Source organism: Chiloscyllium plagiosum, chromosome 40 (assembly GCF_004010195.1).
Source record: "Chiloscyllium plagiosum isolate BGI_BamShark_2017 chromosome 40, ASM401019v2, whole genome shotgun sequence".
In the NCBI taxonomy this organism is placed as follows: domain Eukaryota; kingdom Metazoa; phylum Chordata; class Chondrichthyes; order Orectolobiformes; family Hemiscylliidae; genus Chiloscyllium; species Chiloscyllium plagiosum.
In genome coordinates, this window is record NC_057749.1 from 16,677,562 (window position 1) to 16,702,064 (window position 24,503).

Consider the following 24,503-nt stretch of genomic DNA (forward strand, 5'->3'; position numbering starts at 1 on the left):
CTTAATGGTAAGGTCCTAGGGAGTGTTGCTGAACAAAGAGACCTTGGAGTGCAGGTTCATAGCTCCTTGAAAGTGGAGCAGCAGGTAAGATAGGATAGTGAAGGCGGCGTTTGGTATGCTTTCCTTTATTGGTCAGAGTATTGAGTACAGGAGTTGGGAGGTCAAGTTGCAGCTGTACAGGACATTGGTTAGGCCACTGTTGGAATATTGCGTGCAATTCTGGTCTCCTTCCTTTTGGAAGGATGTTGTGAAACTTGAAAGGGTTCAGAAAAGATTTACAAGGATGTTGCCAGGGTTGGAGGATCTGAGCTACAGGGAGAGGGTGAGCAGGCTGGGGCTGTTTTCCCTGGAGCATCGGCGGCTGAGGGGTGACCTTATAGAGGTTTACAAAATTATGAGGGGCATGGATAGGATAAATAGGCAAAGTCCCCTGGGGTCGGGGAGCCCAGAACTAGAGGGCACAGATTTAAGGGCGAGAGGGGAAAGATATAAAAGGGACCTAAGGGGCAACTTTTCCACGCAGAGGATGGTATGTGTATGGAATGAGCTGCCAGAGGATGTGGTGGAGGCTGGTACAATTGCAACATTTAAGAGTCATTTGTACGGGTATATGAATAGGAAGGGTTGGGAGGGATATGGGCGGGGTGCTGGCAGGTGGGACTAGATTGGGTTGGGATATCTTGCCGGCATGGACGGGTTGGACCGAAGGGTCTGTTTCCATGCTGTACATCTCGATGACTCTAAGTGGAATAAAATGTAGGCTTTTAGGTGAAGTGGGCTGAGAGTCTGATAAATAATTGGACTGGAGTGCACATGAATCATTCTATCACTATTTATACATTGTTTCCATTATAAACAGTCTGTTTAAACCGGTTACCTATAAATGAACTTAAAACAATCAAAGCTAGAAAACAAAAATTAGCAGGAATACTAGCCAATTACCCTTTCCAAATTGGAGACCTCAGATTAGATTAGATTCCCTACAGCATTGAGACATGCCCTTTGGCCCAACAAGTCCATATTGATCCTCTGAACAGTAACCCACTCAGACTCATTTCCCTCTGACTAATGCACCTAACACCACGGGCAATTTAGCATGGTCAATTCACCTGACCTGCACATCTTTGGACTGTGGGAGGAAATTGGAGCACCCGGTGGAAACCCATGTAGACACGGGGAGAATGTGCAAACTCCACACAAACAGTTGCCAGAGACTGGAATTGAACCTGGGTCCCCGGGCGCTGAGGCAGTAGTGCTAACCACTGAGTCATTGTGCTGCCGTAATGTTTTGTTTCACCCCTGCTGCTGCCTGTCTAATATCAGACCACTTATCACACCTGAGTTTCGTGGTTTGCTTACTGTGGCTGAGTGCTTTAGAAGCAATGCCACTAAGCCTTTACATTAATGCAACAAAGTGCAAGGATTATATTGAAATACTTTAGACAATAATATAAAATAAGCAATGTGAGGTAGTAAAACAGTAAAAATATTTTTGGGAAGTGTGTCTCAATAGACAATAACAAACTGGATATTAAAATAATTGCTTTGGTTTTCCTTTTCTTTAATCTTTCTGAATAAAGGTAATTTGGCAATAACACACAATAATTGTATCAGATCAATTGCAAGGGTCTTCCATTTCATATAGGCAGTAGACAATTGTCCCTTCATCAGAAGCAGATTATTAGCCAAGTCTCTCTCTCTCTCTCACACAGCTCTCAAACATCAATCTTTAACTCTGCTATTAAGCTACTACCGACACTGCTGTGTAACTGACCTGTCAGATCCCCTATCACAAAAAAACTATTCATTCCTTGACCTGATTAAGCACAAGTAGCAGTTAGTGAGATGCATGAAACTTAAATGAGATACCCAGTACTAAGATGTCGGGTAACAGTCAATTTCTTTTCATTTTTTTTCCGTGAAAAATCTTATCAGACAGCTTTTTATACTTTCAAATTTTGAAAATTCAAATACAACTTGATAAATGTTAATTTACACCAGGAAGCTTCAAAGCTATTTTAATGGTGGTGTTAAAACGGCAGCACAAGTTGAGTTAGCTTGTAACCAGACTTCACAGGGCATTGGTAACAGGACATGACCAGCTCACACAGCACAGGGCATGATTTCTATAAAGTACTACACTGGAGCTGTGAGCACTTCCAGGACTTATTTTAAGTGTGCCAACACTTCAACTTGCACTCTTATCAGCTGCAAGCTGCACTGCGTGCACACGGAGAGGTCTGAGAGATCAGGTTCAGTCAGACAATAAAAAGTAAAGTGCAGCCAACAATTAATCAGCAACTTTTAACCTGGGGTCTGTTTTAAGACAGACAAAAATAAAAGCAAAATACTGCAGATGCTGGAAATCTAAAATAAAAACAAAGTGCTGGAAAATACTCTGCTATAAAGAGAAATAAAAGTTAATGTTTGAGTTCAGTTACGACTCCCCTTGGGAAGAACCATTATATTGATGTTAGTTAAGACAGAAGCTTCAATTTAAAACGTTGATGGCTTGATTCAGTAGTTACATAGGCGTTAAATGGAATTGACCTCCCACATGGAAAGAGGGAAGATAATTGTGAATTGTGAGCTAACTGATCAAATAGCCTTGTTACATAGCATGGATAAGAACTGGTGACCTCCTTGACCATGTTCAGGGAAGGGAGCACTATGGAATGACATGTTGTCTCTCGGTAATCAATGGAACTGGAATCGTAAATTTTCTATTTTTTCTTTTCTGCAGACACCAGTGGCTGTTACCAAGTGAACCAGAATCATTTCCAACATTGGGAGAAGCTTCCTGTGGATTGTTTGAACATAGAACATAGAACATAGAAGAATACAGCGCAGTACAGGCCCTTTGGCCCTCGATGTTGCGCCGATCCAAGCCCACCTAACCATTTCCAACATTGGGAGAAGCTTCCTGTGGATTGTTTGGTTAAGATAAGCTGCAGATTTCTGCATGTCAAGCTGATCCATGATCCAACATGATGTAACAATTCAACTGGACCTGTCACTGGGACAGAAGAATTGATCTTCACATCACAGGTTCTGGGAGAGTAAGGTTTGGTTGCTATCTTGTGTTGCTATTGAATATCAGGTATGAACAATGTACATGGCTGGGATGTCTTCCAAGATCCTGTAACTACTATTAAAGTTTCACAGATTGATGACAACTAACCAGAAGTACTGGAAAACACCACCCTATACAAGACAAACCATACCCTGACCAGGAATCCATACCTTTAGGATGGGATTGGTGTGGAAAATAAAATTGATGCAAAGAGAAGGCAAAGAACCGTTCATGTAATTGCAGCCAGAATTTATTCACGAGCATCTTCCTTCACATACATTACAATCCACACTAACAGAAATTATAAAATAAATAGTAAATAACTAAGTAAAAGCTACAACAATTCTATGATTGCATGAATGACAAGTTATGATAAAACACCGCTTATTTTCAAGGAAATCAAGGTTAATGACCTCCAACACTTACTTTGGCTCAGACGTGATAACAATGACACATTTCCGTTGATCTCCAAGGCTTGTCCAGTTCTTAGCTAATGCAACCATTGCTCCAGCATCCAATAGCCCATATCCATAGGAGTGACTGACTGTATGAGAACAGGAAGTGTCACTAATACAGCTTGTAACAATATTCCTGTCCTTTTTTAAAGAAAATTGCTACATTTACAATAAAATTGCTTAATGCGTTTTTAAAATACTGCAAATGTACAATTCAGAATTTGCTTGTCCAGTCATCTGAAGTAGTGAAAATTCTCAACTGATCTCACCAAAATTCTGAAATTGCATTGCCACCATCTCATAGATGGAAAGATGCCAGTCATTGAATGTACAGTACACATTGATGCGTGCAGAGAGGGGGAAGACAAAAGGGACAAGGGATTCTATTGCAGGTGTGATACTGAATACAGAAGGCTGCTCAAGGACAGGATACGCATGATACTTTTATCCTACCTTTGAATTCCTAACTTACATAGTCCAAAGAACAAATCTTTTCTCATCAACATTTTATTCAGATGCTGCTTCTTTTGCATTCTCTTGCTCAACAAAATTTGATAAGCCACATTTACAGATGATCGAGCCTCGAAGAAAGGCTACACAAAACTAAATTCTACAGAAAACTTCATCAAAAAATATAGATCTGCCAGCTGAATAACAGAAGTGTTGGGAACTGTAAAAGTTGGAGTAGTTGTTATAGGGAAGTTAGGAAACCACAAGGATAATTTCAAATGGCTGTTTTTTTGGCTCATTCTTTAATTTCAAGATGAATCTCACTGCGAGATTTAAGCATTAAATGAAACAGCTTACCCTTGCGGCCAACGCCATTGGTAATCCAATCATTTGTTGACAGATGGGAAGGTTTGGATGTCCGTACCACAAGGTGCTGCATATCCCGCCATGTCAGATTTTTACTAGGTGGGGAAAATATAAGTGAACAAATGGATTTTCAGCATTATTTGAAAGGCATATAATTTTCAACAGAATGTTACTTTACCATACTTATGCATCCGATTAAAAAGTGATTTAAATTGCAAAGGATGGCAAAACCAAAGAAAATTAGTTTTTATTTAATTGAGTGCAACAAAATAGATTTTTAAGTTAAAATGCATTTTTGCCAATTATTCTTGTACAGTAATCATATTGGAAGAAATTTTAATTTAATTAAATAAGATTCTATAATTCACTTGGCAAATTTACTGAGCAATTCAAATCAAAACATACTGCTACATCGTGTCATACAGAATGGAACAGATTCTCTGTCCACACCAGACATCCCAATATGACCTAGTCCCATTTTCTAGCATTTTGCCCATATCCTTCTAAACCCCTCCTATTCATATACCCCATCCAGATGTCTTTTAAATATTGCAATTGTACCCACCTCCACCACTTCCTCAGACAGCTCATTCCATAAATGCACCACACTCTGCTTGAAATAAGTCCTTTTTAAATCTTGCTCCTCTCACCTTAACCCCACGCCCTCTAGTTTTGGACTCGCCCACTCTTGGAAAAAGACCTTGGTTATTCATCCTATTGATGCCACTCATGATTTGGCAAATATCTAACAGAGATGGAAATGTGTTGCTGGAAAAGCGCAGCAGGTCAGGCAGCATCCAGGGAACAGGAGAATCGACGTTTCGGGCATTAGCCCTTCTTCAGGAATATCTAACAGCCTCCAATACTTCAGGGAGAAAAGCCCCAATCTATTCAATCTCTCCCTATAACTCAAACCCTCCAGTCAGAGCAAAATCCTTGTAAATCTTTTCTGCACCCTCTATTCTTTAACAACATCCTTCCTACAGAAGGGCGGCCAGAACTATACACAGTATTCTGAAAGCGGCCAAATCAATGTCTTGTACAGCTGCAACATGACATCCCAACTTCTATATGCAAATATCCTGATAATAAAGGATATTAAATCATGGAAAGAGTTTTCTACCTCTGGTTTGATTTCTAAGAATTTTAGGGTGGGGGGCAGTATCAAGAGGGTTCAGAGAAAATGTCAGGAATCGGATTCATGGCATGATGGGCATCCCAACATTTTTCGGAAGTCGGATACAAACAAGAATTGGCCTGAACTGATGCTTTCTTGGTCATAAAGCTTGTCAACACACTTAGGTTAGGCTGAAGTGCAGAATGATTAATTGAATGATATCAATAGAAGTACACCCCAGCAGAATTCAAGCATCTCTTGGGGAGATGGAAGAGAATTAAGGGAGAGGGTAATGGAATGAGACTAAAATCTGACCAACACAGCTCATATTTTAACAATCAAATCCTATGATGCAATTTTGACAAACAAATAGCTACAACTTTGTTGCTTTTTTTTTTCAAAAGTAGTTCAACTACCAGTTGGCACACAAATGTTACACGAGTAGCTACATGGTTGATCACATGATAATGCATACTTTGCTTCCAGTGCAAGGGCAATGATTCCAGCAGCAAGAGGAGCAGATGCAGAAGTTCCAGTATGTGATTCTGTACATTTCTGTCTGAGATCAGTGGTAACCTAAAGAGAAATAAAAGGAACAGATGTAATGAGGTTGCAGCCATTTCAACAAGGCAGTAAAACTGGCACCAAGAGCTGGAACATCAGAAAACACAGTCAATACAAAACAGGTTTATCCACATTAGCTCCAATAAAGGGTCACAATCTGAACCATTCAACAGTCTCTACTTGAGACCAGATGTTTTCTGATCTGATCACAAATGAGTGACGCAGCATTAACACCTGGTTTATAGTGTTTTAAATGTGCCAACATTCAAGTCTATCCAGATAATTCTAACAAAGGTAGTTTGTACTGAAGTCTGTCAGAAATTAGCTGGTATTAACGAACAATGCACAACAGGCCTACGCAGGATGGGGCATAGAGAGATCAAAGTTTTAAAAGCTGTGGAATTTGAATAGGAAAGCACCACTGTGATTTTGTCTCATTTAGAAGAAACTAGCGTTATAATGTGTACATGAGAATTATGGAATAGATTACTAGTAAAGGTGGTGATAGAGAATCATGGCAGAGTTTTTTTAAAAAATCTGTTGGCCTGTTAAAAAGGTTCATTCGTGTCAGCTGCAGAATAATTAAAAAAAAACAAAATTAGAATGGATAGATCACAAACCTGAAAGACCTTTGCATAAAACATGACTGTGTGCAAACTTGTCCATAATTTACCCTTTCAAATGTAGCTGTTTCCATATTTGTATTTGCTTCTTTTTCTCATGTCCAACTGAGACAAACTAATGTAGGAGGAATTACCCAAACCTTCAGGCAAAAACTCAAACCAAAACAGCTGGGCTTAAACATCAGTGCAAGCTTGTCTTCAGCTGTGCTTTCTAATCTTGCTTTCCCAGATTGTTATACATGCCCTTTAATATTTCTAAGAGAGAAGTAACCTCTTAAAAATCGTGACTGAATCAGATTAATAGTCACTAGGATAAAGTAAAACCTGAATGAGAATAATAATTCAGGCACTACTGTTGCTAGATATTTACCCAATTAAAGAGCTTTCAGTGCCACATTTTGAAATTGGGTGCAGATTATTCCAATATTGTTCTGTCAATAACAAAGCAGGCATACAAAGATTAGGACTCTGGACAACAAAACTTTTATCATAACAGCTACTTACGATCTGTTTTTCAAATTGACCTCCACTACTATATGTAGTGGCAAGTGTTGAAGAGCATGCCTCGCTGTACCAAGGTACATTCCCATTCTGAGTTGTACTGCTGATTGAAAGGGTGTAGATACTATTTGTATATCCATCACAGTTACAGCTGTCATGTTCCCGGCCACCATTCCCAGAAGCCCACACAAATATTGAGCCAAGACGACCACGTCCCTGCAAATATGTTTTTCAAAACAAGTTAGCATGCTCACCTTGTGAAGCCACTGAACAAACCATTATTGCATAATTGTATTACAAAATGGTCTCTGCTCACAATTATAAATCTGCATTTTACCCAAGCCCCTTGCATAATAAGAGACAGAGACACAGGTATTTTGGCCGAATAAGCTTATGAAGAAATGAATATTCAATTCTGCACTTATCTTGAACATACAGGCATTATTTACTTTACCTGCGAAATGCCTTTAAAAAACGCTGCCTGTGCTAATTTAGCAGGACCATCCACTGTCTTTCCATCATCCTCTGGACCCCAACTAGCACTGTAGATGTCAATATGTTGAGGGTACATACTAAGGGACTGAGCTTCCACAGCATCAGTCACCTCTCCATCTAGCATCCGCACACCTATAGAAACCAAGAAAATGTACAACTCTTAACAGTGGCACTGGCCAGTTTTGGAATGAACTATGAGAAGTCTCCAGGTTCAAAACATAGCTGAAACTACCAGAAGGAAGGGACAAAGTCAGAACACAACATTTTTAAGGAAAAAGTATTGAAAAGAAATTGCCAATATTCAAAAATAAATTGCAAGAAACATTGGCTAGTAAATTAAAAACAGGGACAAAAGAACACATTCCACAGAAACACAATGTAAGAGGAGAAGGCATTCAGCCCCTCAAGCCTGCTCCACCTCTCAGTATGATCATGGCTGATCACCCTGTCCCCGCTTTCTCCCCCTTTCCTTTGGCCACTTTCGCCTCAAGAACTACACCAACATAGTTACGTCAAAGTCTTCAATGTTTTGGACTTAATTTCCTATGTCTGAGAATCCCCACGGTTCATTATTGTCTGGGTGAAGAAATTGCTCCTCATATCTGTCTGAAAAAGTCTACCCTTTTTTCTTACACTATGACCCTGGTTCTGGACAAAAAAACATGAATACTACTAGTAGGGCGTGGGTGCAAAGGGAGAGGAAAAAAGAATTTAAAAAATTGACCACATTTTCTGCTCCCAGGTGATACCCACTTCCTGTTGGCAAGACCATGTAAAAGATTAAATTTAAACTGTATTGGCCTTCGTGGATACTCACTGACAAGTCTTACACCTAAACAGTCTTTTGGGCAATATGCCAGAGACAGACTGGCGCCTAATGTAGCGATCTTAGCAAAGAGGGAGGGAGGACAGGGAAAACCCAAATTGAAAGTAATGTGCTTTAAAAATATTCATTTGTGCATACTGGTGTTTTCTATTAAGCTAATTGCAGTTGGCTAATATAAAACAGATTCATGTCAGTAAAAGATCACAGCATTTTATTCCACGAATGCCTCAAATTTGCCACAATTGCCATTGGCAGCTAGTATGAAGGGTTTATATCATCTGACAGGTTTTTGAGCAACTGAAAGATAATCTTTCAGTAGCTGACAAGCTGTTGTATGAGCACCACTTCAGCTTTGAAGATTCACCAATTATTAATTGTCTAAAATTTTTAATGGGATAATTTGAAGAAGCAAATGATGCTAAAATTTGTGAGAAAGTAAGCTGCAATAAAGAAATAAGCAATTTACAAATGGATATGAATAGGTTTGGTGACAGGGCCAAAATTTGGCAGATGGAGTTGGATATGGATGAGTGAGAGGTAATCCATTTTCATCAAAAGAATAGAAAGGCAACCTATTATTTAAATGGAGAGAAACTTCAGTGTGCTTCCGTGCTGAGGGATCTGGGTGTCCTTGTACATAAATTGCAGAAAACTAGCATGCAGGTACAGCATGTAATAAAGGAAGACCAGTGGCATTTTGATATTTATTGCGAAAAGAAGAACGTTTAAAAATAGGGAAAAGCTGCTGCAATTGCACAAGGCATTATTGAGACTGCCTTCAGTATCACAGATAGTTTTGGCCCTCTTTACTTGAGGGGGGACGTGGTTACATTGAAGGCGATTTAGACTGATTCCATAAATGAGAAATTTGTCGTATAAAGTGAGATGAGCAGTTTAGGCCTGTACTCTAAGAGTTTAGAAGAATGAGGTGAGATTTAATTGAGGCATACAAGATGCTAAGCAGATTGACAGTAGATATGGAGAGGACATTTCCTTATATGAGACAATACAGAACAAAAAGTTTTCCCATAAAGGGTAAAACAGAGATAAGGAGAAATTTATTCTCTCTGAGGGTTCTGAATTGTGGAATTCAATACTCCAGAGTGTGATGAATGCCAGGACAGTGAGGAAATCTGAGGAGATAGATAGATTTTTGATTAGCAACGGATTGAAGGTTACGGGAGTGGGCAGGAAAGTGGAGTTGAGGCAGAGATGAGATCAGCCATAACTGCACTGAATGGTGGAGTAGGCTTGAGGATTGAATTGCCAACTTCTGCTCAGAGTTCTTGTGTTCTTCATCCACCCAATATTTACTCCCCATTATTCATGGAATTGAGCACCCACCCCTGCTCACATAAGACTTTTGAAAGCCATTGCTTTGGCTCAACATCTGCAGTCAGCATAGCTTGGGTGTGAAATTTATGCAGTCAGCATAGCTAGGGCTCAAAACATTCTTGTTCTAGAAAAATGGTTTGTTGCTATGGGATTTACAGATAATCACCACGAACCTTTTGAGATGAATCGCAAGCAAAGCAGTCTATAAATAAACATTCACATAAAACTTGAGGAATAAGATGCCAGACAAACACCTTCACTAGAGGGAGTGGTGGTGGAATGTGGGACGAGAGAGAGAGAATAATTACAAACACCAATTAAACCAATGCAATTCTTGCAAAAAGGAAGGAAGGTTAATGCTCTACCCACCAGCTTCTCTTTTCGACAAGGTAATTACTTCAACAAACAAAAGGTCACTGGCTTCTGGCTGGTATGGAGTTGGCAATTTTTGTAAAATACAATTCACCAAATGTTCTTGGATCTGACCACTGGGATGGTAAGCAGGATCAGCTCGAACAACGATGCCCCAAATAGTGGGCCAATATTTATGATAGGCACAGTTGGGTTTGCACCGTTATCAGAACCATTAGAACAGCACGAGTTGGTGTATTCAGCAGCGACAGATGGGGTGGAATTAAGGAAGTAACAGTTGATACATACCCCCGATTCTGGCATTATATGCCACACCCACACCACAAATCCCATTGTTGGCTACAGCTGCCACCTCACCAGCACACCGTGTTCCATGTCTGTCGAGAAACAGCAACCATCAGAATTCCACAAACCATTTTGTTTAAATAGTCGTACAAGCACACTTTTCTCATAGGGACACAGTTTCACATCATCTTCTATCCCCTTCATTCTCAACTCCATAAAACCTACTTAGGTGCTACTGACTGAAACGTTAAACAGTTCAATTGTTTCCCCCACAGTCAGAATCAATAAAACATTATTACATTGACCTGACAGTGATGCCTAATCAATCAGTTTTCTCCATAACTAGGTATGAATTCCTCTGTTACTTAGGAAATTGTACCAAGAAATCAGTACACAATCGAATCTTCAACTACCAGTGACAAAAACTTGCAACCAACCATTGGTAATTCAACATTATTAAAATAATCCTTCCAAGCAAACTTTGGTTGGGTGTTTTTCATCATGGCAGAAATGGAAGTACAAGAATTTTAGTTACAATAGTAATTCATTAATGCCAAATCGTAACATTCTTCTGAATATGTACCAACAAGATTCAAGACAAATCATGAGCCTGCTTCCAGAAGTTTGTTTTTCTGCATCAGAAATGCCCTCTTGTCCTCAGTATTTTTAAGCTGTTATTAAGCACCAGATGATTAGGTCTTCAGCACAGACTCAAAGATAAATTACTTTTTTTCTCCATACAGTCACCATTAGGGTTCTTAAGTCCAGGGATACGGATTGTGAGGAGTAAGGTACGGTGAACAGGAAGACACATTATCCATTAGTTGATGAGTCAATAACCAGTGGCATAGATTTAAGATAAGAAAGCCAACAGGAGATTTGAGGATAATTTTTTTCACCCAGAGGATGGTGGTAATCTGGATCTCATGCCTGAAAGGATGATTAAATCAGAAACATTCATAACATTTAAGCAGTATTTAGATATTCACGTGTTTACCACAGGAAAACAGGATTTGTGTGGATAGATCTTTGTTGTCTTAGACTGGGTGAGCTGAACGGCTATCTTCTGTACTGTAAACATCTGAGCTATGAGGTAGATGAACATTTTTTTATATAGCATAAAAACAGCCATTTAGTCCAAATTTACATAATTTGTCAAAAATTACAAGTTAGTCCTACTTCCCTGCTTTCCTCATCATTGCAATTTTATCTCCCTTGAATATTTAATCTTACTTTTAAGTTATCAAATCTGCATCCACCTGTCAATAGATGATGGTGTGGAGAACCCAGCTCATGCAGGGAGACAAGTCCTACTCCAAGGCTTGGTGGCCAAGTACGTACATTTATATCATGGCGAAATAGGTTGAGGAAGATCTTGCAAATGGTTCCAACACACAACAATGGCAAGCAATATGATGAGAGATTCCAGGCTCCAAATAAGCAAATAAAAACCTCTACCATTGCAGAGGTACCATTGTATGTAAAGCTCAGTTGGCTAGAAAGCAAGTCTTGAAAATGTATTGCTGGAAAAGCGCAGGTCAGGCAGCATCCAGGGAACAGGAGAATCGACGTTTCGGGCATAAGCCCTTCTTCAGGAATTTTCTTTCCTGAAGAAGGACTTATGCCCGAAACGTCGATTCTCCTGTTCCCGGGATGCTGTATGACCTGCTGCGCTTTTCCAGCAACACATTTTCAGCTCTGATCTCCAGCATCTGCAGACCTCACTTTTTCCTCCTAGAAAGCAAGTCTTATAAATCAGATTGACACCAACAACACAGGGATTGATCCCAGAGGAAGATTTGGGAGCTGCTTCCTTGCCATACGTATGGTAGACGTATCAGCAGGTAGATCGGTATTTCAGGCAGATGACTCATGCTGGTAACCCAGCCAGACGGTAGGATGTTTTTGCTAATGTCACCTCTGGTTCTTTTGCCAATCAACTTAAACTTGTATGCTTTGGTTATTGACTGTTCAGCCACTAGAAAAAGCTTCCCTTTATTGGTCCAACTAAACTATTCATGATTTTCTATCATATTTCCAAAATTGCTTTGAAATTTTGTCTGGAGTTTAACAGAGTACGTCAATAAAGTCCTCACAGGAAAGCATTTGGAAATCAATTACACATTGAGACATGGTCACCGGAGGTTAAAATCTTCAAAAACCCTTTAATTCACCATGGTCTTTCTCTGAAGTGACCTACCGATTATCATTCAGCTGTGTGTAACGGGGCTGAGGATCAGGATCATTACCATTTACGTCGTAACTGGCACCTGGATCCTGGAATAGGAAGAAAAACACTGATTAAGTTCCCTTTTTCCTATGCATCACTAAGAATAAAAAACAAACACTTCAATCTTGGTTGATTCCTGCTACGGCACTGACAAGATTCCTGAGAACCCAATGACGTTAGCTGAGTTGAGAACAGTGAAAGGTATTCAAGTCAGGCATTGTATTTAAACCAATTTATTTTTTGTATCTTCATCCACCAGCTCCATAAGTCAAGAACACATCATTCAAGCTTTTCATGTTAACAGGGAGGGGAAAATCAAAAGGTAGAGAAGAGGGAGAGTATTTTTATTGAACATCAGCTAATTTGTTTCAACTTGAAACTGAACATTAATTCTAAAATTGACATACGTGATTCCAGATAGACTGGGTCTTATCCAGTTTGCTGAGTTGCATGGACGTCAGCAAAGAATGCCACCCTGGGTGTTAGTCTGTTAAATGTCAAGAGGATTCGGATGTTAGACTTTTGGACAGCTAGGTTTGGGCTTGTGTGTTGATGAGTCACCTAATAGTTTAATGTGAACCAGTTAAAATCAGCTTTCATCACGTGGGACTCAAACTTTTTCCACCTGGTCATTGTGGCAGAAAGGACACAATTCCAGTTTATCCTGAAGACCATTTCACTTGGGAATTAAGATTTTTTTCTTTAATCATAGGTACAAGGTTGAGCAATTGTTAGATGGGTCCCCAGCAGCAACCCAAGAATGAAGCAAACAGATCTACTTACATAATTAGCTGATAGGTCTGGATGGTTCTTCTCAATTCCGTCATCCAGAATAGAAACTACAACACCCTTTCCTGTATAACCCTGCTTCCAGGCTTCTTTTACATTCAAGTCACGATGATCCGTGTTATGCTAGACAACAAACAACCACAGCAGTGAGCTGCCCTGATTTACTTTAAACAAATTGAAATACTATTAACTCTGACTGCACGTCAACATGGTAAAGTATCAAGTCTTTTTTGCTTTCACCTTGCCACTTTGCTACTTTTGTTCCCATTTATTCCTAAGAGTGCACAGATACCTTTAGACAGGTCATTAGGACATATCACAGATTAAGGTGCTGTATAGGTGCAATGGATTTATTTAGAAGATAAACACTTGTACAGTGTGCCGCTTTATTATCTAACTGAAGTGGTACAGCAGGTTAATACCTCAACACATTAAATATGTGCAAACATGCAATTAAGTGCACAACATTTACTATCTTGACAGATCAGTGAATATATTGTTAACCACAGTGCATAAATCTGGCTCACATGTGCAGAGACATTTTATAGGCACAATGACTTGCAAACATCACTTGTTATTAATTATTCACCTCATGCAATTCATGAACTTCAATAAATTATATTCTTTAATTGAAGAACGTTAAAAAGTTAGAGTCCTAGAGCTGTGCAGCATGGAAACAGACGCTTCAGCCCAACATTTCCATGCCAACTAGATATCCCAAATTAATCTAGTCTCATTTGCCAGTATTTGGCCCAAATCCCTCTAAATCCCTCCAATTCATAAACTCATTCAGATGCCTGTTAAATATTGTTATTATACCAGTCTCCACCATTTCCTCTGGCAGTTCATTCCATACATTCACCACCCTCTGCATGAAAATGTTTCCCTTTAGGTCCCTTTTAAATCTTTCCCTATTCCCTCTAGTTTTGGATGACCTCACCCCAGGGAAAAGACCTTGTCTATTTACCGCATCCATGCTCCTCATGATTTTTTAAGTCATGAAAATAAATTTCTGTCAAAGCAACTCAGGAGTTAAAAAAGAAAAAGACCCTTCTTTGGTGCCCAGGATGCTTGTGTTGGGTTTGCCTAAAAAAGTACCGTTGTACAAAGATGTACTATGCACAGTACAGGCTGACAAGTTTAAAAGCACAGTCCTAACCAAGTGTTTTCACACTAGGTCTGTATGAACAGGAATACTATTCACCGGTTCAATATTTGTAGAAATCTTTTTATAATACACATTAAATATGGGAAGGGGACAAACTAGCCCATATATGCACCCAAAATTTACCTATGAACAGTAATAACTTAAGAAGAGAAAGGGGCAGATGCTGGTTTTATAGGATTCCAAAAACTCTCAAAATTAATCAATTAGTGGGCGGCATGGTGGCACAATGGTTAGCACTGCTGCCTCCCAGCGTCAGAGACCCAGGTTCAATTCCCACCTCAGGCAACTGTGTGTGGAGTTTGCAGTGTCTCCCAGTGTCTGCGTGGGTTTCCTCCGGGTGTTCCGGTTTCCTCCCACAGTTCAAAAATGTGCAGGTTAGGTGAATTGGCCATGCTAAATTGCCCGTAGTGCTAGGTGCATTAGTCAGAGGGAAATGGGTCTGGGTGGGTTGTTCTTCGAAGGGTCGGTTGTTCTTCGAAGGATCGGTGTGGACTTGTTGGGCCGAACGGACTGTTTCCACACTGTAAGTAATCTAATCTAATGTAATTCAGGATAAAACACGATGCTTTAAAATGCTGTGCTACTTCTGTGTTCTGCTCTTGAAACAAACAGGAGAAGCCAATGCAGCATCTGGAGGGTCTGCCACATTCAAATAAATCAAGGCTGCTCTATATCAACCTGCATGCTTTAGAGTTAAAACCCTCAACATACTTATCTAAAAAAAAATTAATCTCAGCTTTAAAATTTCCAAGTGACAATATGTACCTATGTTCTGGAGTTCTGGGAGGGAAAAACCATTTCAGATATGCATAAAATATTGTGCAGGGGGGTGAGCCTGACATCATTCCTGAATGACCCAGTCCTAATTTTAGCAATAAAACAGTTAATGGAAAGTTTAATAGATAAAGGATATTTTTCCCAAACAAAATATGTCCCACAAAATCTCTTCACAGGGCTTATTCTCTTGATTTGAGGCTTATATTAAATTCACATACCAAGATTTTCCTTCACTTAAATGAAATGAAAATAAAATTTTCTCAAACATTTCAAAACATCCTTCTCTAACATCTTGGTCCACAGTTCCTCATGCCTTGTAGACCTTTTTTTCCTTTACAAGTCTCATGCCATTCCCTTACTGCACCACATCATTCCCAATATAGGAAATCTTCATTATAGAGACTGAAAAACCTCTGGGGAGATTGATGGAGCAGAATCTGTACCTTTCTGTACTTGCAAAACACAAAGAATTGCTTACCAGGTACCACTGGATTGGGAATTTGGGGTCATTTGGTTCAGTGTAAGTGTCTCTCTTTTTCCTTTTCTTAATTACTTGCTGTTCCAGCCATGTGACCTGTTTGCAAGAATAAAGTCTTTGAGGAAAAGAAACTTTTTACCTAGAAGGGCATTACAAAGCAATTTTGTTTAACCAGATTAATTGATACAATTAGTGTAAAAGTTCAAGTAGAAGGAAATAGTGGCAGACTTTACAATCTGTTCGAGGTACTTGACCCAGATTTGACTAATTTCCAAATGAATTTTTGTTTAAGTAAATGGCATAACAAAGGATCAAGAGTTGCTTACACAATGGAAATGTAGAATTTCTAATGCCCTCCCTCCAAAAATTACTAAAGGCTACGTTATGTTTAGCTAGAAACACAACTTTAGCTAAGTCAATTATATCACAATCACAACTACCAGCTGTGCATGAAGGCTATGACTGAGCAGTTTACCTGAGGTCAAATCACAAAAGGGACTTCATATTACTGCAGTATAAATCCTGCTGATTAATACCAGTGACCTTTCCTCATTCTATATTGCACGATCAATGGATTGAGGAAGGTAACAAATTTTCTGGTTGCGTTTTGTTCAGGGCTTTGCGCTTGACAAGTCACCATAGCCCTACCAGAGCATAGAGCTGTTCTCTCAGACAGTGAAGACTGGTGATGGAGTTGAACCCGAGGGGTGAGGTTGAGAAAGAGGTACCATCATGTTAACCTCAGCCAGTGCAGGACTTGAACATGTGCTATCAATGTCACTCTGCATCACAAATCAGCTGTCTAGTCAACTGATCTAACCTTATCCCCCCACCCTCCCCACCTCCGGCTCTTGACAGGTAGCAGGAAGATTGAATGTGTACAAGCTTTAACATCCTTGCCAAAAGAACAATTGTGTCAAAAGTTATTGCTCGCTTACTGGAAGTGCTTGTCCTTACTAGAAAAATGTTGATTAGCAGCATACAATCATTTATAAAAGGTAATAGAAATTGTAGTTTAGAGTACTGAACTTGAGCATTGCTGGTCACAAGCTTGTCATTTCTGTGTAAGAGTCTAACCTGCAATGTGTCAACTATCCTCTCTTACAGACAAGATGTTTGTTTTAGTTCAGAACTTTTTTTTCTCTCCTCTATCTGCACCAAGTCACGCATAGTATTTCCAATCTTGGTAAACCATTACACTTTTTAATTCAGGCATCACCAAGGAGAGAAATACAAAACTATTTTGGCTCCAAATGTTCCTGCAAATGGAATATCAGTGGATGGTTATGTCTACAAGTGAGTCCTTTACCAACATGAATAGATAACAAAGGGCAGATCAGCTGAGAACATTGCAATGTAATATACGACTTTAGTCAATGAAAACCATTCACAGTATTTCAAAACCAAAATAAAAAAATTTGCAAAGATGATCTGAAGTCTCCTTCAGAAGTACTTCACAATTTGGCTGGAATGTAAACTTGCAAAGAAATCAGATTATTTCATTAGTTTGCCATCATACGGACCAAAAAAATTCAAAAGGAGTTGAGGATTGACTGACTGACTGCTTCAGCTTGCATTATGAAAATAACACAGTGTCCGCTCACAAAGTGTCTACAATCCTGTTCACCACTTGGGATGTCTCTTTCACACAAAGTTTTGAGGATTGGCAATATTCTTAGATATAAAAGATCTTCAGGTGTTTGATCAATAAGGGATTGACTGCCCCACAATACCTGCAACTGATTACTGTGGAGGTCATGTAGGAGGAAAGGACAGGCTCCAACAACATTTGGGAGTAGATGAGGCATTGATGGATTCTAAGCTCTGTGGATTCTCATCCTTTCATGTTCACATCAATGGAGCTGTGAAACGTAACTGGAGATTTTCTGAGACATGAGCACCAACACTACTTATTCCTGAAGTTCTTTGAGAATTTCACTCCGACAGAGTAAATGTTGTTCTGTGTCATGCAATAGAAGTCACAGGTGCGCGCGCACGCTCAGTGACAGATATTTGGCTTGGTGGTCCTTCGTCTGGGCAGGGAAGGAGGCCAGCAGAACAGTAATAGCTACTGCAGAAGAGAACTTGAGGACAAAACGATGTCTTTCCAATCTATGAGTATAGGACATACACCTCCCTTTAAATCCCTCATTAAAAGGTTTACAAAATTATGAGGGGCATGGATAGGATATATAGACAAAGTCTTTTCCCTGGGTGGGGGAGTCCAGAACTTGAGGGCATAGGGTGAGAGGGGAAAGGGACCTAATGGGCAATGTTTTCACGCAGAGGGCGGTACGTATATGGAAAGAGCTGCCAGAGGAAGTGGCGGAGGCTGGTACAATTGCAACATTTAAAAGGCTTCTGGATGGGTATATGAATAGGAAGGGTTTGGAGGGATATGGGTCAGGGGCTGGCAGATGGGACTAGATTGGGTTGGGATATCTGGTCAGCATGGATGGGTTGGAACAAATGGTCTGTTTCCATGCTGTACATCTCTATGACTCTATAATTGGTGGCATGTCCTCCCTCCATCCTGCAACTTGATGCCACATGTCAGCCAGCACACCACACACCTACAAAAAGGGGTAATGATGAACTTCATGGCCTGTATCTACCTTCAAGAACAGGAGACCCTGAGATACAGGAAATGCATCAATGTCCTAAATTACCTTGATAAGAAGTTGCACATCTCATACTCATGGGCAGCACTGCTTTTGGAGCAACCAAAACAGAGGGGTCTGAACAAGATTTGCTGACGAAATGCAGAAGTGAAAGAGAGGGATCAGGAGTACAAAACAACCAGTCTATCCAACCCTTGAAGCACCAACTGCCCCAAATGTTAGAGTCTAGTCATCACACACTGTAGTTATCAGTCAACTCAAACGATTGAACGAGTACACAATAATATTATCAAGGATAATAACGGATTGCCTTAGGTGAAGTTGACTCCACCTATTTTTCTATTCAAGTGGCAAATCTGCACATCTGGTTTAATACCTGCAAGCAGTCTCAAATTATGGTAAGACAGCAGTTAGTACCATAATTGTGCATTAAATTCACAGTTTTACACAGGCACCTCATGAGCACATTTAGCATGTTTTTATTCTTGGGTTAAAATTCCTTGGAGATTGAATTGCCCCAGCTTCACTCAGGTTTTATCCAATAGACCAGGCACTTAAAATCTAACATACAAGCATCAGTCCTCCAAGATCATCTTGGTGTCTCCTTGAACTGGAAGATTCTTGTGGTAACTTGCGGTGGAAAAAAAAAGAGCACCATTGGAAAAAAGTTGCATTGACTTTCTTTTCTATGTTAATATTTTTATAACTAATATTACTGCAGATAGTTTTAAAAAGGGTTATTTGTTCATCATTTATATATAATAATTTGAATGTGAGCATAACAGGAATAGTTAGTAAGTTTGCTGATGACACCAAAATTGGAGATGTAGCAAACAGCAAAGGAGGTTACTTCAGAATACAACGGGATCTTGATCAGATGGGTCAATGGGCTGAGGAGTGGTAAATGGAGTTTAATTTAGATAAATGAGAGGTGCTGCATTTTAGGAAAGCAAATCTTAGCAGCACTTATACACTTAATGGTCAGGTCCTAAGGAGTGTTGGTGAACAAAGAGACCTTGGAGTGCAAGTTCATAGCTCCATGAAAGTAGAGTCGCAGATTGGTAGGATAGTGAAGACGGCGTTTGGTATGCTTTCCAGTATTGGTTCAAGTATCGAGTAAGGGAGTTGGGAGGTCATGTTGCGGTTGTACAGGACATTGATTAGGCCACTTTTGGAGTATTGCGTGCAATTCTGGTCTCCTTCCTAGCGGAAGGATGTTGTGAAACTTGAAAGGGTTCAGAAAAGATTTACAAGTGTGTCGCCAGGATTGGAGGACTTGAGCTATAGGGAGAGGCTGAATAGACTGGGGCTGTTTTCCCTGGAGTGTAAGAGGCTGAGGGGTCACCTTATGGAGATTTATAAAATCACGAGGGGCATGGATAGGATAAATAGACAATATCTTTTCACTGGGGTGGAGTCGTCCAGAAATAGAGGGCATAGGTTTAGGGTGAGAGGGGAAGGATATAAGAGAGACCCAAGGGGCAACTTTTTCATGCAGAGGGTGATGAGTGTAAGGAATGAGCTGCCAGAGGAAGTGGTGGAGGCTAGTACAATTGCAACATTTAAAAGGCATCTGGATAGGTATAAGAAGAGGAAGGGTTTGAAGAGATATGGGCCTAGTGCTGGCAAATGAGACTAGATTGGATTGGGACATCTAGTCGGCATGGGCGAGTTGCACCGAAAGGTCTGTTTCCGTGCTGTACATCTCTGTGGCTCTGACTGGCTGAGATTATTGGAAAGGAGGTGTATTATTGAAACTTCTAAGAATACAAAGGATTGGCAACATCCACATTGGAGAAATTGGAGTGAAACAATTCCTCAGCCTGAACTCTCATGGAAGTTATGTGCGTGTGTAAGCAGCTGTTTGCATTACCCCAATGATCATAATTAAGCAACCTTTACACCACACATACTACTAAAATAGACAGCATTTCATCAGCTGGAAAAGCAGTTGCAATTACACCTTTCCTCAATACAGAACTGAAAGAAAGAGGGAGAGGTCAGCACCTGTGTCAAACCACAGCTGCAGGTTGCACCAATTGAGTAAGAAAATTAGCTCATCTGCCCCTGATTTGCTTAATTAAAAGGAATTAAGATCATTTGCTTAATTAAAAAAATACACAATGCTGCAAAGACTGAAGGTTATAGAATATTCAGTAAACACAAACTACTTTTATATTTAACAAACTGTGGAGCAAAAACAATGCAACTGGCATGACTTGCCTCTTTGCGTGGGAATATTTCACAAATCCCAGGTTGAGTGTTTTCAAATGTTTTCTATGTATTGTTTGTCTTTGCCAGCTGCATCCTGTTGGTTTACTCCAAAGGAAATAAACCCATTGCCTTTGTTATTTAATCAAAGTTCAACCCAAGTCCGTGCTGTGCTTCCTCTATTAATTTATTAAACGCCCTGCTTAATTGAATTATAATACTCGGAAATTTTTTTGAAAATGCAAAACAAAGCTAAGAAGTCACAGAAGCTTCTCAAAGTACCATCGCTTTTTAGGATACCACTTCAAAATATTCCCTTCCAGTACCTCTTGCAAGTGGAGATTTTTAAGTGTTGACAGACTATCCCTTTAAGGGACAAGTCACATTCAGTGAGATGGTGTGTAGTGGGGTGCCTCACTATTTCCTACTCACCTCTAATTGAGTAAATGTACCAATGACGTTATCAGCTGACAATGGTTAACCCACCAGAGACCAAGAACTGTACCTGGCAACTTCCAAATCCTCTAGGCTGTTTTAGACAAGTTTTTTTTAATATAAATTATTTTACACTGAACGTGGATTCACTAGCTATGTCAGCATTTCATTTACAACTGGAAATGGTGCTTTAGCATCACCTTTCTGAATCACCAGTCCATTTGGTAGAGGAATGCCCATATTTTGGTTAGAAAGTGAGTTCTAGAATTTTGACCCAGGAATACTAAAGGAACACTAATATGTTTCCAAGTCAGGACGGTGCTTTCCTTGAAGAGGAACTTGCAAGTAGTTGCATAGCCAATATCTGCTGGCTTTATCCTTCTTGGTGCAGCAGATTGCAGGTTTGGAAGGTGGTATCAAAAGAATCTTGGTGAGTTGCTACTGTGCATCTTGTAAATGGTAGACACTATTGCCATTGTGCATCAGTGGTAGAGGGAGAAAATGTTGATGGTGGAGGACAAAGTGCCAATCAAGTGCATCAGTAGAAAATGAGGACGGCAGGTGCTTCAGAATCAGAGTCGAAAGAGTGGCACTGGAAAAGCAAAGCATGTCAGGCAGCATTCAAAGAGCAGCACTGCTGACGTTTCAGGCATAAGCCCATCATCAAGAATGTGGAGGGGTAAGGAGGATGAGAAATAAATATGGAGATGGGGTGGGCGTGTGTGGAAGGCAATAGGTGGATGCAGGAGGGAGGTAATTGTGATAGGTTAGTGGGGAGGGTGCAGCGGATAGGTGGGAGGAAGATGGACAGGTAGGACAGGTGAAGAGAGTGGTTGGGGGGGGGGGGGCAAGATTTGGAAACTGGTGAGATTGATGCTGCTGTCGTGTTGTTGAAGGGTCCCAAGGCGGAAGATGAATAATTTTTCCTCCAGTTGGTGAGTGGCTTTGATTTGTTGTTGGAGGCAGCTCAGGACGTGCATGCCCTTGGGTAGTGGGATGGGGGAGTTGAAGTGGTCAGCCACAGGGTGGTGGGGTTGTGTGGTGCATGTCCCCCAGAGATGTTCCCTGAAACACTCCATGAGTTGTCGTCCTGTCTCACCAATGTAGAGGAGGCCACATATCAAGAGCAACAGATGCAGTAGATGAGGTGGGTTGGTGTGCAGGAAAATCTCTGCCGAAGTGAAAAGATCCTTTGGGGCTCTGGACGGAAGTGAGGGGGAAAACCAAGTGGATTGCTTTGTGCTGGATGGTGGAGAGTTTCTTGAGTGTTGTTGGAGCTGCACCCATACAAACAAATGGACAGTATTCCATCACACTTTTGACTTATGCCTTGTAGATGAAGATTTTGAGAAGTCAGGAGGAGAACTCAGACGACTGACTGTGTGGAGTTTGCACGTTCTCCCCGTGTCTGCGTGGGTTTCCTCCGGGGGCTCCGGTTTCCTCCCACAGTCCAAAGATGTGCAAGTCAGGTGAATTGGCCATGCTAAATTGCCCGTAGTGTTAGGTAAAGGGGTAAATGTAGGGGTATGGGTGGGTTACGCTTCGGCGGGTCGGTGTGGACTTGTTGGGCCGAAGGGCCTGTTTCCACACTAAGTAATCTAATCTAATCTAATTCCCAGCTTCTGACCTGTTATTGTAAACACATCTATATGGCTGTGCCAGTTCAGTTTCTGATTAGAATGCTGATACTTGGGATTAATTGACTTTTTAATGGCACTACCATTAAAAGGCTAATGGTTAGATTCTCTTGATGGAGGTGATGATTGCCTGGCACCTGTCAGCAAAAATCTGCCTAAGCCTGAACCTTGTCCAGGTTTTACTGCATTTTAACACAGACCGCTTTAGTGTTTGTGAAGGTACAACTGATGAAGGGCATTATGCAACCACCTACAAACATCCCCAACTTCTGATTTTATGATGTAAGGAAGGTAATTGCTGAATTAGCTGAAGACAGTTAAGCTGAGAACGTTACCTTTGAGGAATTCATGTAGCAACATGCTGGGATTGAGATTATTGGCCTCAGAAATGACACATTTTCCTTTGAGATGGATAGGATTTCAACCAGTAGGCAGTTTCTCCCAGCAATTCCAGATTTATTAAGACTCCTCAATGCCAAACTCATTCAAGTGCCGCTTTTAGGCAAGGGCAGTCACTCTCACCTTAGTCCTTTGGTCCATGTTTTAGTAAGGCTGGATTAAGATCAGGTGCTTGGTGGGCCTGGCAGAACCCAACTTAGTGTCAATGCAATTATTCCCTTGCCACTGTTTGATTCGCTCAATGGCATGGTCGAAAGTCCCTTCCCATTGCTTGACTGACCATTAAACAGTACACTGATGGGGAGATAATTGGTTTGATTGGATTTGTCCTGTTTACATACATAGGACATAGTTGGGCAATTTTCCACATAGCCAGGGAGATGCTGGTGTTAATGCTGTACTGAAACAACTTGGCTAGGGGCATGCCTGAAGAAGGGCTCATGCCCGAAATGTCGATTCTCCTGCTCCTTGGATGCTGCCTGACCTGCTGCGCTTTTCCAGAAACACATTTTTCAGCTCTGATCTCCAGCATCTGCAGTCCTCACTTTCTCCTAGGGGCATGACCAATTCTGAGATGCAGGTCTTCAGTCTTATTGCCCAAATAAGGCAGGGCTCAAAATCTTATTCACATACTAAATTGTTGCGAACCTTCAAAAGAAGATTCTCCATAAATCCTCAATACAGCACATCTAAGAAAAAGGTACTATACATGGCTAAACTTGCAAAGTGGTTATTTCTCTCAAAAGGGATAAAATGTTTACCTACATTCAATCTGAACATCCCAGAATAATCTTTCGAAGACGGTTATGCGGTTGAACACTATATGTTCAACACTCCCAAGATACAACTGGTTAAATGGCTGCTTTCAATGCGAGGAGAAAGTGAGGACTGCAGATGCTGGAGATCAGAGCTGAAAATGTGTTGCTGGAAAAGTGCAGCAGGTCAGGCAGCATCCAAGGAACAGGAGAGTCGACGTTTCGGGCATAAGCCCTTCTTCAGGAATGAGGAAAGTGTGTCCAGCAGGCTAAGATAAAAGGTAGGGAGGAGGGACTTGGGGGAGGGGCGTTGGAAATGCGATAGGTGGAAGGAGGTCAAGGTGAGGGTGATAGGCCGGAGTGGGCTGGGAGTGGAGAGGCCAGGAAGAAGACTGCAGGTTAGGAAGGTGGTGCTGAGTCCGAGGGATTTGACTGAGACAAGATGGGGGGAGAGGAAATGACGAAACTGGAGAAATCTGAGTTCATCCCTTGTGGTTGGAGGGTTCCTAGGCGGAAGATGAGGCGCTCTTCCTCCAGCCGT

General features: G+C 40.7%; 1 protein-coding gene across 2 annotated transcripts in view; it reads right to left on the reverse strand.

The window, feature by feature from the left end:
* The window catches only part of furina (furin (paired basic amino acid cleaving enzyme) a), a 105,166-nt gene that overhangs the window by 19,775 nt on the left and 60,888 nt on the right, over positions 1–24,503 (reverse strand). For both annotated transcript variants that reach the window (XM_043680489.1, XM_043680487.1), the window contains exons 3-11: positions 15,905–16,000; positions 13,476–13,604; positions 12,663–12,739; positions 10,466–10,554; positions 7,604–7,776; positions 7,153–7,365; positions 5,937–6,037; positions 4,336–4,439; positions 3,500–3,617 (exon numbers count right to left, since the gene is read on the reverse strand). In XM_043680489.1, the coding sequence (XP_043536424.1) occupies positions 3,500–3,617; positions 4,336–4,439; positions 5,937–6,037; positions 7,153–7,365; positions 7,604–7,776; positions 10,466–10,554; positions 12,663–12,739; positions 13,476–13,604; positions 15,905–16,000 (1,100 nt within the window). The remainder of the gene's footprint in view (positions 1–3,499; positions 3,618–4,335; positions 4,440–5,936; positions 6,038–7,152; positions 7,366–7,603; positions 7,777–10,465; positions 10,555–12,662; positions 12,740–13,475; positions 13,605–15,904; positions 16,001–24,503) is intronic.